General features: G+C 46.1%; 1 protein-coding gene across 1 annotated transcript; it reads right to left on the bottom strand.

The window, feature by feature from the left end:
* Positions 1 to 12,702: 12,702 nt before the first annotated feature.
* Positions 12,703 to 18,814, bottom strand: LOC148120803 (uncharacterized). Its single transcript, XM_087909529.1, has 3 exons — positions 18,693 to 18,814; positions 16,368 to 16,493; positions 12,703 to 13,072 (listed from the first exon to the last, which is right to left on the bottom strand). Exons 1-3 carry the CDS (start codon positions 18,801 to 18,803, stop codon positions 12,911 to 12,913), a joined length of 399 nt encoding a protein of 132 aa, XP_087765655.1. The 5' UTR covers positions 18,804 to 18,814; the 3' UTR covers positions 12,703 to 12,910.
* Positions 18,815 to 19,022: the final 208 nt, after the last annotated feature.

The raw sequence follows: 19,022 nt of genomic DNA, 5'->3' as shown, positions 1-19,022 counted from the left end.
CAGCTCTGGGGTTACAGGCAGTTATGAGATGCTCAACATGGTTGCTGGGAATCAAACTTGGGTCTTTCTCAAGAACAGTAAATCAGTAAATATAGTCACCTCTCTAGCACCCTCATTCATATATACATATACATACATATACACACACATACACACACACACATATATATATATACACAATACACACATATATCATGGGCCACATCCACGTATAGGCTGTTGCTATGGTGCTGGTTTGAATAAGAATGAACCCCACAGGTTTATATATTTTAATGTTTGGTCCCCAGTGAGTGAACAGTTTGGGAAGGATTAGGAGAAATGACCTTGCTGGAATAAGTGTGACCTTGTTGGAGCAGGGGTGTCACTGGGGTGGGCTTTGATGTTTCCAAAGTCTACATCAGGCCCAGTCTCTATCCCTCTCTGCCTGTTGCTGCTTGCAGATCAGGAGATGAAGCTCTTAGCTACTGCTCCAGTGCTATGCCTGTCCGCTCCCCGCCACGACGGTAATGGACTCACCCTCTGAAACACAAGCAAGCCCCCAATTAAATGCTTTCTTTTATAAGATGCCTTGGTTGTGGAGTCTTTTCATAGCAAGAGAATAGGACCTGAGACAGCTGTTGCTCTTGGCTACCCACCAGAACTCCACGGAAAGACTCCATTGCTGAAGACCCCAGATATTGATCACAAGACATGAGGAATCAAGCTGGCTCTCACTGGGAAGCATCCTCACATCTGGCTAGCCTTCATAGTGACTGAAAGTGCTTTGTGGGCTACTGAGGGAGAAAAGATATCAACATCTGTGAACCCTGGGAGCTACAGTACTGATCAGCTTGACAAGGTTTAAGTAACGATCACCAAAGGCAAGATATACCATTGGTGCAATAATAATATGGGTGTCATGGGGTAACAACGATTTTCTACTGAACTTAAAGCCCCTCCACAGGAGGGAATGAATGTCTGGTACTGACAACCTGGCCAGGAACCAGTGGTTGGAGAGGTCATAGACCCTGTTACTTTTTTTTTTTTTAAAGGGCCATAGAATCAAACCACCTTTTAAATATTTGTACCTGTAGACTACTGTAAAATCTGTTTTAAAGATGCCTCCAGATCCAACCCTAGCCGATTCCTGTCTCCAAACTACTTAACTTTTTTGGCTAAATGGGAGCAGAACGATGAAACCTTCCAGAAGGGAGGAATGGAGAAGAGCGGGGGAGGGGTGAGGAAGAGGAGGCGAGAGGTTTGGTTCTGAAAGAGATAGCAGGAATGGCTTAGCAGGGTGGCTTCCCAGGTATTAGGGAGGGACTGAGGTCTGACCTCTCCAGGTCTCTTTAGGAAGCTATACCCTGGTTCCAAAGTAAGCTGGACAGGACTGGAGAGAGGGTTCAGAGGCTGAGAACGCCTCCAGCTCTTCAAGAGGATGGCTTTGGTCCTCAGCATGGATGGCAGTTGGCTCACACTGCCTGTAACTCCAGAAGCCTGGGATCTGATGCGCTCTTCTGACTTCCAAGTGTGCCTGCATTCATACACACGCCCCCACACGCGCACCCCCCACACGCACACCCCACACATGCGCACCCCCACACACGCATGTACATCTAAGAATAAAATAAAATCTTGATGTTTTGTTGTAAGTCATAGCTTCTGATGGCTGGGCTTTCTTTCCAGCTCTGAAGTTAGCTAGCTGGAGGGTCAGACCACTGGCAACGAAGGAGTTACAGAACATCAGCTTGGGGGATGGCGAGAGGTGGGAGAGGCTCTAGGCAACAGCTCTTATCTGTGGGGAAGTTTAAGAGCAGTTGCCACTTAGACGACATTTCCTGGACTCTGAACTTTATTGGAGAGAAGCCAGAGAAAGGTTGAGTGGAAGGAAGTTAGGCTCAGGTTCCATGCCTCCTTCCTCAATTCTTCCACACGTGGGTCCCACCCTTTCCCTAGAAGGTACAGTGCTGAACCCCTACACCTCTCCCTGAGCCTTGCCTCCCTCATTTGTAGCACTTACTTATAATACGTGTTTTACATACAGCACGTTCAAATGGTCAGTGAGGAGTCCAGTGCTCAGAGATTGGTACCGAGTGCAGGGATGCTCACAGGAACAAAGTGCAGGGGATGCTCGCTCTTCTTGAGAGACAGAGGAATAAAACAGGCACATGCCAATAAAGAAGTAAATAGCTATGCAGGACGTCTCTCACCTACAATCTTTGGGAGCTTGAGATGAGAGGGGAGCCATGAGGTCCAGGACAGCCTGGGCTCCATAGAGAATTCCAAGCCAGTCTGGGCTACAGTGTGAGGCCCGGTCTCAACAGTTACACCCCTGATCCTAGCTGTCACACAGAAAAACTGTGTCTTGAAAAACAACAAGAACAAAAAGTGAAAGGAAACAAAACAAAAACCTTAACACTCGTGCGCACGCACACAAAGTGAGTTCCTTGTGTAGCTAATTGTGAGGAGCAAAAGTCTCCATCTTGGGAAGGCTATCTGCTTCTCTGGTGTCTATTTTATTACCTTTTAAAGATTTCCTAGGGCTGTAGGGATTGGCCAGTGGCTAATGCATGCACAGTTCTTGCAGAGTCCTGGAGTGTTGGCTGCTGGCTCACAAACACCTGTCAGTCCAACGCTAGGGACTCCAATGACCTCTTCTGGCCTCCAGGGGCACCTGCACTCACATGCACATATACACATAAAATATATTTTAATTTATGTATTTGTGTTATGTCTGCCACATGTGTGCATGTGCCTGTGGAGGTCAGAGGAGTATGTCAGATTCCCTGGATTGCCGGAGTTTTAGGCAGTTCTGCATCACCCATCAAAATAGATGCTAGGGGTCAAACTCAGGTCCTGCAAGAATAGTTCATGCAATAATTGTTAAGACATTGCTCCAGATCCTGTTTTTATAACCTTTTAATGTGATTTTATTGTTTATTTTTATTTATCTTTATTTGATTTGATTTCTGAGGCAGGGTTTCTCTGTGTAGCCCTAGCTGTCCTGGAACTCACACTGTAGACCAGGCAGCCTCGAACTCACAGAGACATGCCTGCCTCTGTCTCCTGAGTACTGAGCTCAAAGGCCTGCACCACCTCGACCTGGCCGGTTTTATTCTTTTTTAAATTTGTGAGAGGTCGTGTTATAGTCTAGGCTAGCCCTGAACTTAAGACTCGCCTGGCTTAGCTTCTTAGCTGGGATTACAAATGTACACTGCCAAACTCAGCATCTTCCTCGTCTGTTTTGAGGTGGTGTTTAATAAACGTGTGTCTTCGTAGCTCCACAGGCTGACATGGGGCAAGCAGGATGCTGGTTTAGAATGTGTCTTGAGCCCCCTGGTAGGTCCTAGAGAACTGTCGTGTAATGAGTAAGCACAAGCCAAGCATGCTGGTACAATTCTGTACGCCTGGAGTTTGGCAAGTGGAAGCAGAAGAATCAGGAGTTCAAGGCCATCCTGAGCTGTGTGAGCACAGAGCTGGAGGGCAGGGACTATAGTTGAAGACTAGATAAGGTCACTGTGTTGAGCAGAAGCCAACTTGTTCGCCAGGTCCCCGTGAGCTCAAGAACTTTGGAAGGAACTTCTAAGTGGAGGGTGGAACAGCCAATTGAAATTTGAGAGTGATCAGTGTTGAGAGTGATCAGTGGCGTGGGCAGATGCTAGAGGGTTAAAAAGGAGGCTAGGAAGCAAGATGCACCAGGGCAGAGAAAGTCCTGGGAGCTTTGCATGTAGTAGTTTAGAACCAGAGGACGACCCAGGGAACAGATGCACACTATGAGATCCTGAGACTGGAAGTAAAATATTGACCCAGTGAAATGTACCTGGTGTTTGCACTGTTCAAACTGGTACAGCAGCTTCTTCCACGAGGTTACCCCACTGCACAGGCTCTTCCCAGTTTCATATTCAGGCTGGAAGCCACCCTACCCATATCTTCTTCCTGCCTGCCACCATGCTCTCTGCCATGACGATCACGGACTACTCCTCTGAAGCTGTAAGCAAGTCCCTAATTGAATGCTTGCCTTGGTCATGGTGTCTCATTACAGCAATAGAGCATTGACTAAACGACTAAGACAGCATCCTTGCCAGGCAGAGGTGACAGCCGCCTTTAATCCCAGCACTTGGGAGGAAGAGACGGGCAGATCCCTATGAGTTTGAGGCCAGCCTCATCTACAGAGCTAGTACCAGGACAGGCTCCGAAAGTTACAGAGAACCCTGTCTTGAAAAACAAAACAAAACAAAACAGACTGCGGCCTTCCTCCCATCACTCCAGACTCCGCCTCCTGGCTCACAACGCCGCCTTCAGTCTAGTGTGTGCTATCTTTCCTCGAAGGACACTTATCTATGGATTTAAAAACCATTTAAGATAGTCTAACACAAATGCTTTTCCTGGGATCCTTAGCCTACTGGTGCTGTTTGACAGCAGAGGCAATGCTTTTACCCAGAATGTGCAAGGCCCTGGGTTCAAATCCCAGGAGTACAAAAATCATCAAAATGTTTCTTATCTAGGTGGGTTGCCACAGGTCTGTAATCAACACTCAGAAGGCTGAGGTCACAAGGCCCGGACAGGCAGGGCTGGATAATGAGAATCTGTCTGGAAAAACAACTACAAAATGGCAACACCTGAGCTCCAGCGGTCGCTAAGAACCCTTGGTCTTCCCAGCATCCAAGTCCGATCCCAGCACCCGCACACGGCAGCTCACCACTGCCTGGAACTCCAGCTACTTGGGGCTCCCCGACTCTTTGCCATCTCGTTTCTTTATCTCCTTGAAAGAGCATTTCTGTACCAAGGCGCTACCGCTTGGTAAACCCCCGTATTAGCTGGGCATGGAGGTCACGCTTGTAACCCCAGCCTATGGGAAGCAGAGGCAGGAGGATTGCTGTTGACTTCCAGGCAAGCCTGCTGGCCTGCGTCGTTTCCAGTCTCTTACAACTAGACATTTTCAAGACATAAACCAACCACTCCTACCACCTCCACGCCTGTATTAACCTGGTGACTCCTCCATCCTTTTTGGCCTCAGGGACCTCTTTTCTCTGTGTGCTCTAAAATTCCTCTTCTAGGAATTAGATTTGGAGATGCGCCCCCCCCCCCCCCATCTGAGTTTCTCCCTTGGCATTGTGAGTTACCAGAGGTCACAATGTCTCCATTAATTTTGTGGGTCCCTGAGGGCAAGGACTTTTTAAAATCAATCCTGGCCTGATACAAGCTGTGCACGCCGTGGGTACTCAGTAGTGGTGGATTGACTGGGTAAACAGAGCCCTTGGTCCCTGGCGCGGTTGCGCCAGTCTTTCCACAGGGAGAAAGCAATACCATTAGGCAGAGCAGACTGAATCTCTTAATGGGATTACCTGGGATTTGTAGGCAGTGGACTCTTTCCCCCCATTTTATTGGGTCCGTCCATCTCCACAGAAGAATTCCCCAACAGAAACCATGCCTGCTGCTGGCCAAATGGTGACCACCACTGATGATTGCCTTGATTTCTTCCCCACTAAAGCTACTGTCACCAGTCCAAAGAAAGGGAGAACTCAGTTCAGTACTGAGACAAGCAAAATTTACCCGAGTTCTGGCGCTGAACTTTCTCTGCATCTGAAGCATTCACTGTGAGCCAAATTGGAGGCTTAGCAAGTTTTATAACTTAAAATATGACTTGATACACAGTTGTTTAGTCGGAGAGACGATGATGGTTCAGCGGTTAAGAGGAGAGCATTTGCTGCTCTTATAGAGGACCCAAGTTTGGGTCTCAGCCTCAGGAATCTGACACCTTCTGAGCTCTTAGGGCACCAAACCTGTGCATGGTATACAGACATACACAAAAGCAGAGCAGTCACACACATAAATCTTCCAAGTGGAGGCCAGTGTTTCTTCTAGCTGCTTTAGAATTGTATGATCGCCTCCACAATCAATGGCTCCTCTTCCTTCCGCCTTTCTTTGGTTTCTGAAACAGGGTCTTGCTACGTAGCTCTGGCTGGCCTGGTACTCATTTTGCCCAAACTGGCCTCAAAACTGTGGCAATCTTGTCCCAGCTTTCCCAAGTGCTGGGATTGTAGAGTGTGTTACCAGGCTGGGTAACACATTTTCTTCCCTGACCTTAAGTTAGCAAGTAATTGAGCTAAGGGAGAAAGATTTTAGCGATAGAGAAATGAAAGGCCTGTTGCCACAATTATAAAGTTTTAACTATAAAGATTCAGAGTTCCAGTTTAGATAAAACTACCATTTGCTCACAAAACTATCATTTTGCAGGTTTCTCACAACTTTGAACTACATGGGTACATAGGGGATGGGGAAGGCAAGCAGGCAGTGGGTTGTTGAAGGATTCTCTTTAATGACTCAGAGCTGCCTGGGGCACAGCTTCCCCTTCTCAACCTTAGTAAGAGCAGCTGGGGTTGACGAACTGTGGTTAGAGATGCTTGTTTCACCCCCAAGAAAGGCTCATTTAGCACCTCGACTGTTTTCCTGCAGTGGTGGAAGGGTGCCTGCTGCCCCTGCTAATCTGGGGAACTATCAGGGCAGCAGGGGCAAAGAGGTGGGCAATTCACCCGAAAATGGTGACTGCTGATTTCGGGTTATGTGCACCCCAGCTTCTCTCCATGCAAGGGCTCTATTAAGAGCTGACTGGAACAAAATGAAGCTGCAGTTCTTCCCTAGAACCATCTAGGGAGCCACAGCAGCTCCACAGGGACCAGGAAAGCATGCTGGGAAATGTCATCTCCACTTGCCATTTCTATGGTGGAGTAGGGCTCATGTTGCATCTGGTTCTCCTGGGGTGGGCGCAAGGACAAAAGGCTCAAGAGTGGGAAAGCTCTCCCAGTGACACAGGAGGAACAGTACTGGTTCACTTTCATTTTATTATAAAGCTGAGATGAGGGTTGTTGTCTAGATGGCGTGTCCAATCTGGTCCGTGGACCACATGAGGCTGAAGATAGCTCTGACCAGTCTAAATGCAAAATCGATCTCAGTTCTTCATTCTTATTTCTTGTTTATTGCGTGGGGCTTAAGTGTGAACTTTGTCGATGACAATGAAGTCGCACACTGTCAGACTGGCCTGCTGCAGAGAGTCGCTCTTCCTCAGGGGAGCAGCCCCTGAGGCATCTGGTAGGTGGGCCCCAGAGTCACACAAGCAGCCCTGAGGACTAAGAGCACTTAAAAACAAGAGCATGTGAAATTGCTGGGGGGGGGGGGGCAGTCAGGGTAGAAAAGGAACTGGAGCGAGGGAATCAGGGGATTTCATCAAATCACATCCTATGCATGAGAACAATTAAAATGAAAGGGACTGAATGAATGTTATCAGGAGAGCCCCAGCAGGAAGAGTCTCTGCAGTGACCAACTGCTGAAGCCCAGGAGCCGTGCCAGTTTGGTCCACTGCAGGAGAAAGCAACATTGCCTTTGCAACAGTTCAATTAGGCAGGTTTGGAGAAGTCTTTGAGCTGGACTTGGCACGCTCCAGGGCACGAGTGTGAGGATCAGAATTAAGCAAAAAGAAACAGAAATAAGACATGAAACACAGAATAGGAGGGAAACCCATTTTGATACCCCACTCCAAAACGGTGGGGGGGGGGCGGACTTTGTTAACATCTCCAAACTCTGGTCCAAGCAGAGCTGGCTCTCTATACTCAAGACACTAACTAACCATGCCCTAGGTCAGGATCTCTCCTGCTCTCTAGCCACCTGTTGTCATAACTCTGACAAGGAACGGACTCACATCTGTGGGCCCCAGCAATCAAGCTGTTTCAAAATGCATAGAAAGTCAGTGAGAAGGCAGGAGCAGGTACACTCTTCCATTGACTGAGGAGGGCTGAGATGGTAGCATTCCCATAACCTTTTGCCTAATCCTCAAGTGCTAACATGCGAGGTAATAAATGGACGGTCTCCGTTCAGGTAAGTTCTTTAAAATACTGGTTACTTAGTGTGTGTTCATATGGCAGTCAGTTCTCTCCTGCCGCCATATGGGTCCCCGGGATGGAATTCAGGCCAGGTTACCAGTTTGGCAGTGTCTTTACACACTAAGGAACCGCCCCCTTTAAAAATGCTAGGAATGGTTATTCATGTTTGTACCTCTGCTTACAAGCCAGAGGCCAGGTGAGAGACAGGTTCCCTGGAGCTGCTGGGAGTTCAGATCTTCTGAAAGAGCATGGAGTGCCCCTTAACCTCTGAGCCATCTCTCTAGTCCTTCTCCCAATCAAACCTAATCCCAGCACTGGGGGCAGGCGGATCTCTGAGCTCAAGGGCAGCCTGGTCTACAAGAGCTAGTTCCAGGACAGGCTCCAAAACTAGAGAAGCCCTGTATCAAAAACCAAAAATAAGGTAGGCCATGGTGTAACATGCCTTTAATCCCAGCACTCAGGAAGCAGAGGCAGGTGGATGTCTGAGTTTGAAGTCAGCTTGGTCTGTAAAGTTCCAGGACAGTCATGGCTGTTATGCAGAGAAATTCTGTCTTGGGGGGGGGGGGGATGAAAAATAAAACAGAACCGATGTCCTTTAAAAAGTGATTTATTCTGAATATTAAAGAGATTAATGATTGTCTATAGAGTGTTTTGCCTGCATGTATGCCTGCACTCCTAAGTGACTTTACAGACTGGAAACAATGGCTCTTGGTCTTAGTGATGTGGGATTTCCCTGTGTGCTGTGATTACTATTGACAGAAGAAACTGCTTTGTACCTATAAAAGGGAAGACAGGCAGGGGAAGACTGAATGCTGGCAGGAAGTAGACCCCGAGCAACGCTGATGGAAAGCCTTCTCACCTGGACAGGCTACCCCAACCCTGGGCCCAAGGCTCAACCCTTTCTTCTTCCTAGTCCGCTTGTTTGCGCTTTCTGGTAGCTCAAGGAAAGGAAAGCAGAAGGGCCCCTGTCAACAAAGGGATTAGAATTAGGATCTCAGACTGAAAAGTAGTCCCAAAGCAGACTGGCTTCAAAGGGAGGTGTGTGTGTGTGTGGTGCGTGTGGTGCGTGTGGTGCGTGTGTGTGTGTGTGTGTCGGGGGTGGGGGGTAAGGTGGTGGGAGATGAAAAGGAATGAAGAAGCTCTGGGAGGAAGGACAGTGCTGGGGACTTAGTCAAACGCTGGAGAGCTAGAGCAGGCACAGTAATGCCAAGGATTTCAGTTGAACTGGCAGGGTAGACTTTAAAATTGATGTGAGATGTAAAGAGGCCCATGAGGCCTGAGGTGCTTGGGTCTGGGTTGGGAGGACTTTCTCCTGGAGTTCCACAAGGCTCAGAGCCTCAGCTCTTAACCTTTCCAGAATGATGGTTTCAGCACTCCCCACATCTCGGTTGTCCACGTACACAGCTCAAACACACTTCAGCCAATCCTACTATTTGTGGTTTGCCTCCACCTCTACCTGACTGAGACTGGAAGGCGAGCTGGCAAATATCCAGTTCTCAAAAACGGACTGACTGTTCCAGACAGCAGGATCTTCCCTTTTCTTTCCATCCCTTCAGAAAGCAGATTTCAGGTACCTTTACAGCAAGCCACTTCGGGTAATTACTAGTTAATGAGGCTTTCATTACCATATGACTACTAAGAGCGATTTAACATTAATGATAATTGCCGACATCAATTACAAAATTGGCTGTGAGTGTCATAATTTCCCGTCGTATGACTTTATGGTTATTAACTTGTTTGTCATAACTCTGGAGTGAGTTCCTAAGCCAAAGATTACTAGTGTTGTGTATCAATTTTCAATACTCCTTGAGCATTGATCAAATCAGACACATTCACCTCTCTGACACATCTCTTAAATGACAGATTCTCTGTCCTTTTGGATAAAAAGCAAAGCACTATAGGTGAATACTATCCAAAGATCCCAGTATTTTACTGTCCCTATCTCCTGAAAACAGACACCTGCCCACGTAGCCATGCAGAAAGGGAACCTGCCATATAAACCCGTTTCTTCATTGTTCTCTTCTTTGCTTCTTCAATCTTCTCATGCTTGCTCTTCTGTTCCTTCTGCACAGAAAGAGACTTTAGTACCATGCATGATTGGGCATGCACACACACACACACACACACACACACACACAGAGTAACTTGCTGAACTCATGAGCAAGGAGGATGCTTTTAGTTGTCTAAAGCCATGCTTCTTTGATCTGGGTGTGGTGGTGCACACTTTCAATCCAGAACCAAAGAGACAGAGACAGAAGAAATTGAATTCCAGGCCAGCCAAGGCTACTACACAGGGAGACCTTCCCCAGAGTCAGTAAAAAAGCACAAAGAGTGTTTTTCTTTGAAAATGCTTTCCTGTATGAGTCTACCTGTTCAGTAATATGGCCATTTTTCATTTCTGAGATGTTCCAGCATGTTTGGAATGCTGGAACATTCGTTTGGTCCCTCGCCAGTTGGGCCTAAAGAAAATACACTCAAGAGGCTCCAAATGGATCAAAGACCTCAACATAAAGCCAGCCACACTGAACCTTATAGGAGAAATGGGAAGCACACTTGAATGCATTGGCACAGGGAACCACTTTCCTAAATATAAACCCAGTAGCACAGACACTGAAAGAAACAATGAGACATCCTGAAGCGGAGAAGTTCTGTAAAGCAAAGGACACGGTCAACAAGACAAACTGGCAGACTATGGACGGAATGGGAAAAAATCTTCACTTACCCCACATCAGACAGGTCTGATCTCCAAAATATACAAAGAACTCAAGAAATTGGACACCAAAAGATTACATAATCCAATAAAAAAAATGGAGTACAGACCTAAACAGAGAACTCTAAATTTTAGATTCCTCTAAACAGAGGAATCTAAAATGGCTGATGGCTGAAAGATACTTAAGAAAATGTTCAACATCTTTAGTCATCAGAGAAATGCAGATCAAAACAACTCTGAGATTCCATCTGACACCTGTAAGAATGGCCAAAACCAAAAACACTGATGACAACTTATGCTGGAGAGGTTGTGGGGAAAAGGGAACACTTCTGCATTGCTGGTGGGAATGCAAGCTGGTACAACCCCTTTGGATGTCAGTGTGGAGATTTTTCAGAAAATTAGGAAACTACCTTCCTCAAGACCCAGTAATATCACTTTGGGGTATATATTCAAAGGATGCTCAATTGTGCCACAAGGACATGTGCTGAACTATGTTCATAGTAGCTTTGTTTGTCATAGCCAGAACCTGGAAACAACCTAAATGCCCCTCGATCGAAGAATGGATAAAAAAAAAAATGTGGTACATTTACACAATGGAGTACTACACAGCAGAAAAAAATAACTGCTTGAATTTTGCAGGAAAATGGATGGAACTAGAAAACATTTTTGAGTGAGGTAACCCAGACATAGAAAGACAATTATCACATGTACTCACTCATAGGTGGTTTTTAAACATAAAGCAAAGAAAGCCGGCCTACAAACCACAATCCCAGAGAATCTAGACAACAATGAGGACCCTAAGAGAGACTTACACAGATCTAATCTACATGGGAAATAGAAAGTAGAAAAAGACAAGATCTCCTGAGTAAATTGGGAGCATGGGGACCTTGGGGGAGGATTGAAGGGGGGAGGGGAGAGGCCGGGAAAGAAGCAAAGAAAAATGTAGAGCTCAATAAATATCAATTAAAAAAATAAAGAGTGGATACAGTGAAAAAAATCTGAGCTAAGAATAGATGTGTTAATCGTGCTGTGAAGTTCACACGCATGCTGAGGTGTGTATTATAATCCAGAAATGGTTATAAATGACCCACAACCCGAAGTACTGGAAGAATATTATTTTGTTTAATACTAGAGTTTTATTTTCTTAAATAGAAGTTTCATGAATTTTGATGACTCAACTCTGTCCCTCTTTTTCATAAGTCAGCATGTAAAACTACAAATATGCTAAAAGGCTCCTAACTGCCTTTTTCAACAGTGAAAAAAAAATGAAAATAAAATAAATAATAGTGGTATTAAAGACCTGAAGCCATTTCCTTCCACATCTTACTACTTAGATTTTACTTGCCTTAGGAAACATTGACAGGACTAAAGTACTTTTTTTTTCCATTAAAAAAAAAATTTTCTAGAAAGAAAATTCACTATTGTACTTTTCTTCATAATTTAAAAGAACTCAGCAGATAGTTAATCAATACGGGGGTTTCTCAGAAAACTGGGGATTGACCCCAAGATACAATATGTCACTCTTGGCCAAAGGACAAGCATACTTGTTCACCTGTATGTCCATAGTAATTGTAATAGCTGGAAACTAAAACAACCTAGATGTCCCTGAACTGAAGAATGGAGTATTACTCAGCTCTTAAAAGCACTGGCATTAGCCAGGCAGTTTTTGGAGCGAGGCTGCTTGTTAGTCCCGGCCACCCAGCCACAAAATACCACTAAGAAAAAACCGTATTGTTTGCAATACTGTTTGGTCAAAAGCTTAAGCATATTTCTGGCTAAATTCATATCCTAAACTAACCCATCTCTATTATTCTGTATATTGCCACATGGCTGAGGCTTACCACCTAAAGTTCCCAGAGTCTGTCTTTGGCTGCTCTATGGCTTTATGGCTCTATGGCTCTATGGCCCTTCAAAAGCGACATAGAAGGACCTTCCACACAAGGCAGTGGTGGTGTACACATTTAATTCCAGTACTTGGAGGCAGACGCAGAAGGATCTGTGAGTTCAAGGCCAGCCTAGTCTACAAGAGCTAGTTCCAGGAAAGGCTCCTCCTGTCTTAACAAAAAACAAAATAAAAAACCAAACCCAAAAGCATAACAAAAACCAAAAACACTGACATCATGACATTTGAAGGCATTGAATGGAACTATATATAATATATAATAGAGCGAGGAAACACAAAGACAGCATTCACTCATAAGTCAATTATTAGTTGTAATGTAAAGGAGAACCACCCAGCAATGGCAGTTCATGCCTTTAATTTCAGCACTTGGGAGGTAGAATCTCTGTGTACAAGGCCAGCCTGGTCTGCAGAGTGAGCACAGGACAACCAGGGCTCACTGGGTCAGGGACACTGCGGTTCGCACGTACACGCTCCAAGTTCACCTCTGGCCAGCATCTGTACCTGCTCCCCCTGCAGCTCGGCCGGCACAGGTGCATCTGATTTCAGCTGCTCTTTTTCTCGAAGAAGCTTCTCAATGCGCTGCTCCATCTCTTGCACCTTTCTCTGCAAGAGAGACCACAGGTGTCTATTCCAGTCCTTCCTTCCACAGGAGCTGCCCACCGGCTGGGAAGGTGAGCAGCTGAGTGACTGGCGCTCACTGGAGTGGCCCTGGGACACGCCAGCCAGAGCAGCTGTGCAGTGTGGAAGGTGCAACATTGACCTGTCTGACCTGTCTGCCAGTGCACACCTCCTCAGGAGAGAAAGACGAGAAGGCTATAAATTATGAGGGAAAATCAGGGGGATCTGTGAATTCAAGGTCATCCTGGTCTACAGGCCAGTTCCAGGACAGTTAGAGTGAAATCCTGTCAGAGATAAAAAATGGGCCAGGAGGGAGTGAATAACCATGCTACAACATAGACTGGAGAGGTTAGATAACAAGGAAGGCTCAAGGGGGATGCTTGTTGTCACTGAAAAGGGGGGAAAATTGAAGAGATAGATGTCGTGTGGACTGAGGGTTGGTGGGGGTGGGAATGTGACAGATCAGGTGAGGGGGTGAATGGAGGATACAGAACTGAAATAAATAACTGGAAAGGGGCCAGGTAGACACCCCAGCTACGACTCTAGCGAGAGTGGGTGTGTAGCCTGAACTGCTATCTCCTGTGTGCAGCTTCCATTGGGAGGGGCTGGGACACGGCAGTGGAACATTCCCTTACACCGTGAGAAGATGTGACTGGGTTAATAAAAAGCTAAATGCCCATAGCTAGGCAGGAGGTACAGGCAGGAGTACTGGACAGAGAGTTGGGGGAAGAAAAAAGGCTGAGCTGCCAAGAGACAAAAGGGAGTAAGACAGGCTGGAGGAGAGGTCACGGCCACTTATGGTTAGGGTCACGTGGTAACATGTAGATGAACTTAATTTACAGGAACCAGAGCGAGAAGTATTGTCTGAGCATTTATAATTAATAGTGAGTCTCCATGAAGTTTTGTGAGCTGGAGGCTCAGAGAAAAGTCCGACTTAGTATGATGCCCGCCCCACTTGTCAGCATCCAAATCATGACAGAGATTTAGTATGAAAATTCGGCATATAGCTTAGGCTCGTTTCGATCTAGTGCTGTTTTAGATTAATTTCTTATTTATTCATTATGCATGCAATTTTCTGCCTGCCTGTGTGCTTGCACGCCAGAAGAGGGCACCAGATGCCATAGATGGTTGATTGTGAGTCACACTATGGCTGCTGTGAATTGAACTCAGGGCCCCTGGAAGAGCAGACAGGGCTCCTAATCTCTTCCGCCTTTTCTCCAGCCACACACCCAACTAGCTCGTGGAGCTAAAATTAACCCATTTCTATTCATCTATGTGTTACCATGTGACTCCAGGCTTTGATCTCTCTCCCAACATGTCTCGTTCCCTGAGTCTTGTGGTTCCCTAGGTCTTTCTTCCCATAACTCGTAATAACAGACACATTGAAACAAATTTAAAAGGGTACAGGATGTTTTTTCTTTTTAAGAGAGGATTTAAGAAAGGAGATAAAGTTCAAGCCAAACACCAAGTAGCCCTGGGTCAGAGATAGATACTACAACCCTCACGTACATGTTCCCTGTCACCCTGTCCACCAGAAGAGGGCACCAGGTCTCATCATGGATGGTTGTGAGCTGCCATATGGTCACTGGGAACTGAATTCAAGACCTCTGTAAGAACAGGCAGTGCTCTTAACCTCTCCAGCCACACCCATTTCTATTCGCCTCCGTGTTGTCTTGCGACTCATGGCATTGACCTGTCCTACAGCATGTCTTGTCTCTCTCTGCCTGGTGACTCCCTGTCTTCTCTACACAGAAATCTGTTCCTCAGGATGTCCTGCTTACACCTCCTAACTAGCCACTGAATGTTCTTAAACCAATCACGCAGTGTAATCAAACATCAACAGGACAGCAACTCAACCATAACCTTCATTCAAATGAAGCAGTCTGTCCTGTCTGTGGGATGTGCTGGGGTAAGAGTGATCAACCAATGACTGTTCCAGGCTGAGATCCATGCCAGGATACTGAGCCCACCCCTCATATTGTCTAGAGTGCCATGACCGAGGTAGGATGGCCAAGAGATCAAGTGTCTTAGAGACATCGAGTTTCCTTCTTTCCACACAGGTGCCTGTTGCCGTTGTAGGACTAGACAATTAACCCAGGGCTCACGCATGCTGGGCAAGCACTCTACTCCTAAGCCAGCCTGTCCTTTCCAAATCAAAAGGCTGTCCAAGGACCAGAGGAAAGGACACCTGCTGCTTGCACAGAGCATCTGGATTCCGGTTTCCAGCATCCGTGATGGAGTCTGCAACTCTAGCTCCAGGGGATCAGATTCACAAATGGCCTCTTCACAAATGTACAAGCAGGAAAAAAAAAACACGTATTTTTGATTTGAAACAAGTTTCACTATACAACTCAGGCTGATTTAAAATGTCGTCACTATGAAGACGAGGCTAGCCTCAAATTCAGATCTGCCTTACTTCTGTCTTCCAAGTGCTGGGTATGAAAGTGTTTGCCACAACATCCTGCTAAAAATGAATTTCAGAAATACATCTAACTTCAGCTAGATGTGGTGGCTGATAGTTTTAATACTAACACCCAGGTGAGTTCAAGGCCATCCTGGTTAATATACCAAGTTGCAGGACAGCTAAAACCAGACAGTGAGACCCTGTCTCCATAAAAAACCAAACACAGAAAATCATGGGTGTAGAATGGTTGGGGTACAGGCCTGTGATCACACCATTTGAGAAACTAAGACAGGAGAGTCAAGTTCAAGGTTAACATAGGCTACATTTTAAGACCCCACTTTAAAAGCACCATTACCAGAGCTATTTATTTGTCTATTAATCCACTTGAAGATCACTGGTTCGGTGCCTGGTACAGTGGATAAAAGTCAAGTTAGTTGTTACTATTATCATAGAAATAGTAAAGAGCCTCATACATTTAATCCCAGCACTTGGGAGGCAGAACCAGTTGCACTCTGTGAGACCAGCCTTAAATCCAGTGTGCGTTCCAGGCAAGCCAGGACAGTCTCACTGGGAAACCCTGTCTTAACAACAAAAACTAGTAGCCACCATTGAAAACAATTTAAGAAAGGCACAGAATTTTTCTTTTAAAGACAGAACGTAAAAGGAGATGAATCAGGTGGTGTGAGATTCCCCTCTGTATGCTGTGATTATGTTTTGCTAACATTGGTTAATAAAGAATCTCTTTGGCCAATGACAAATTAAATAGACTGGAAAATGAAACTGGATGCAGAGAGAAAAAAGGCAGAGTCAGGTGGATGCAGAGAGAAAAAAGGCAGAGTCAGGGAGACATCCTGTAGCTGCCATCTTATAGTCTACCTGTTGTTCACTTAAACGGTGGAGGAGCTGGTCATTTTTTCTTTGTTGATGTTTCATGGTGTCTGACAATGCTTGGTTTGCTTGGTCTTTCACAATGAGCTCCTTTTTCTGTTGAGCAATTTGGGCCTAAAACAAACAGTGAATTCTACAGTAAGATATAAAGGAAAACTACCCAGCAACAATGTTACGGTCTATGTAAAGGAAGGAAGACTGTCCTAGCAATTCCCCACTGCAAAGAACCCTCACAGTGAGCCTGCTCACCAGCTCTACCCTGTAGCCTTTTCTTTGAAACAAAGGCTTGTCTTTCTTCCTAAACACAGAGCTGTTTGGCTTTATATTCTATGCTTATTGATGTTCTGCAGTGCCTCCAATGCCTCCTGCAGGACAGAAGAGGGCACCAGATCTCAATACAGATGGTTGTGAGCCACATGTGGTGGCTGGGAGTTGAACTCAGTACCTCTGGGGGAGGCATCTCTTCGGCACCAAGGCAGATGGCCAAGGACAAGTTTTAGCATGTAAGCACTGTGGCCTTCTCAGGCTCAGACATCTGAACACTTGGTCCCTAGCTGGTGGTGTCATTTGGAAAGGTTCTGGGAAGGTGACATCCTGGAGGTCGGACTTCCTGGAGGTCATACATCACTGAGCGCCCTACCAGCCTTGGCCACTTCCAGCTCTCACTGAAATACAGGCTTGCTGAAGAAGACACGTGGCTTCTTAGCTTCCTGCTTCTGCCACCATTCCTGCAGCTTGCTGCCTCCCTACCATGACAGAATCACCCCTCGGGATCATAGGCCAAACTGAACCCCCTCTTCCTAATGCTGCCTAGGACAGCGACACCTCTGCTGGCACCTTTAACTCAGTAACTATAAAATACGGAGCAGAGAATGGTATATCCAAGGAGACTGACTTAACACTAAAAATTTAAAGTGTTTTAAATCAAATTTTAGATTCCAACCATAGTTTCTCTCTCTCCTCATTCCCTCCCTCCATGCTCCCTCGGCCCCCAGGAAGAAAGGGTACTTTTACCCAGTGCTGAACCGCCAAGGCTTGTGCCATTCCACCTTGCGGGCTCTTCCCTTAAGATCCCCTTACCCTGAAGCCTTGGCCAATCTTCCCCACCCGCGGAGGCAGTGTGTTTAATTACAGTCCAAGTTAGTGTTTGTATTGGATACCAGCTCTGTGGTGGTCTTGATTGGGGGGTTCCATGATGCAACCATAAAAGTATCCCGGAGCCACATCCCCAGGCCAGATATATCCCAGGATATAAATGTGCCACAGGGCACACACAACCATTCACTACACAGGATAGTGTATGTAATTGACATCCATAAGGTCATAGAGAGTATCAGTTTTAGATGGTGTGGTTTTGTTACAATAGGAAATGTGTCGGGTTGAGGGCTTTGAGGTCCCCTATGATCAGGTTAGTTCTGTTCACTTCCTGTTGCCTGCAGATCAAGGATGTAGGACTCTCAGTTATTTCTCCAGCACCAGGTCTACCTGTATACCATGTCCCACATATGATAATGGACAAAATCTCTAAAAATGCAGCCCCCACAATTAAATATTTTTCCTTCATAAGAGTTGCTGTGGTCAGGGGGCCTCTTTACAGCAATAGAGACCTAACTAAGAAATGTAGTAATTAAAAAGAACATGGTATTTATTGGCATAAACAGACAGGAGGATCAATGGAATCAAATCAACTAAACCATCTCTATTATTCTGTATATCGAAACTTGGCTGAGGCTTACCACCTAAAGTTCCCAGAGTCTGTCTCTGGCTGCTCCATGGCTTTTCCTAACTCTGCCCTTCTCTCTCCCAGCATACAACCTAGCTTTCCCCACCTACTTCTGTTTTTCCTGCCATTGGCTCAAAGCAGTTCTTTATTCAACAATCAATAAAAGCGACATAGAAGGACCTCCCACCCCACACCAGGCAGTGGTGGTGCATACCTTTAATCCCATTCTTGGGAGGCAGACCCAGTGTCTACAATAGATAGTTATTGAAAAGGCTCCAAAGCTAAACTGTCTTGAAAAAAACAAGAAACAAAAAACCAAACCAAAAAGCCTAACAAAAACCAAAAACACTGGCATCATGAAATTTGAAGGCAATGGATGGACTATAGAGAGTGAGGTATGTAGAGGTACAAGGCGGCACCCACTCACTCGTAGATGAAAATTAGTTGTAACATAAAGAAGAACCGCCTGGTGGTGGCAGTTGAAATCTCAGGCCTCGGGAGGCAGAATCAGGTGAATCTCTGTATATATGGCCAGCCTGCTCTAGAGCGAGACACTGCGATTCTCATGGACCCCTGGCCAGCATCGGTACCTGCTCCCGCTGCAGCTTTGCCAGCGCATCTGATTTCTGCTGACGGAGGCTGGCGCACTTTTCCTTCAGCTCCTGGTTTTCTCGGAGAAGCTCCTTAGTGCGCTGCTCCATCTCTTCCACCTTTCCCTGCAAGAGAGACCACAGCCGCTCCATTCCTGCCCTTCCTTCCACAGGAACTTCCCGTCAGAGGCGCAACATTGGCGTGTGTGCCAGTGCAATCACGGAATTAAGCCTGCCTTTGTCAACTTTAGGCCATAAGTTACAAGGAAGAGACAGGCAAGTCTCTGTAAGTTTGTGGACATCCGGTCTACAAGGAGAGTTCTAGAACAG

The sequence above is a fragment of the Myodes glareolus genome, chromosome 9, assembly GCF_982192425.1.
Source record: "Myodes glareolus chromosome 9, mMyoGla1.1, whole genome shotgun sequence".
Classification (NCBI taxonomy): Eukaryota; Metazoa; Chordata; class Mammalia; order Rodentia; family Cricetidae; genus Myodes; species Myodes glareolus.
Note: the sequence above shows the minus strand (reverse complement) of the source record. Positions and strands in the feature narration are given on the sequence as shown.

What these genes read in the sequence shown, in the direction of transcription:
- LOC148120803 (XM_087909529.1), bottom strand. Translation starts at nt 18,803, where the DNA reads ATGGAGCAGCGCACTAAGGAGCTTCTCCGAGAAAACCAGGAGCTGAAG. An exon ending in CAAAGCTGCAGCGGGAGCAG is followed by an intron (nt 16,494 to 18,692) that starts GTACCGATGCTG and finishes TGTTTGTTTTAG; the next exon opens with GCCCAAATTGCTCAACAGAA. An exon ending in ACCGTTTAAGTGAACAACAG is followed by an intron (nt 13,073 to 16,367) that starts GTAGACTATAAG and finishes TCTCTCTTGCAG; the next exon opens with AGAAAGGTGCAAGAGATGGA.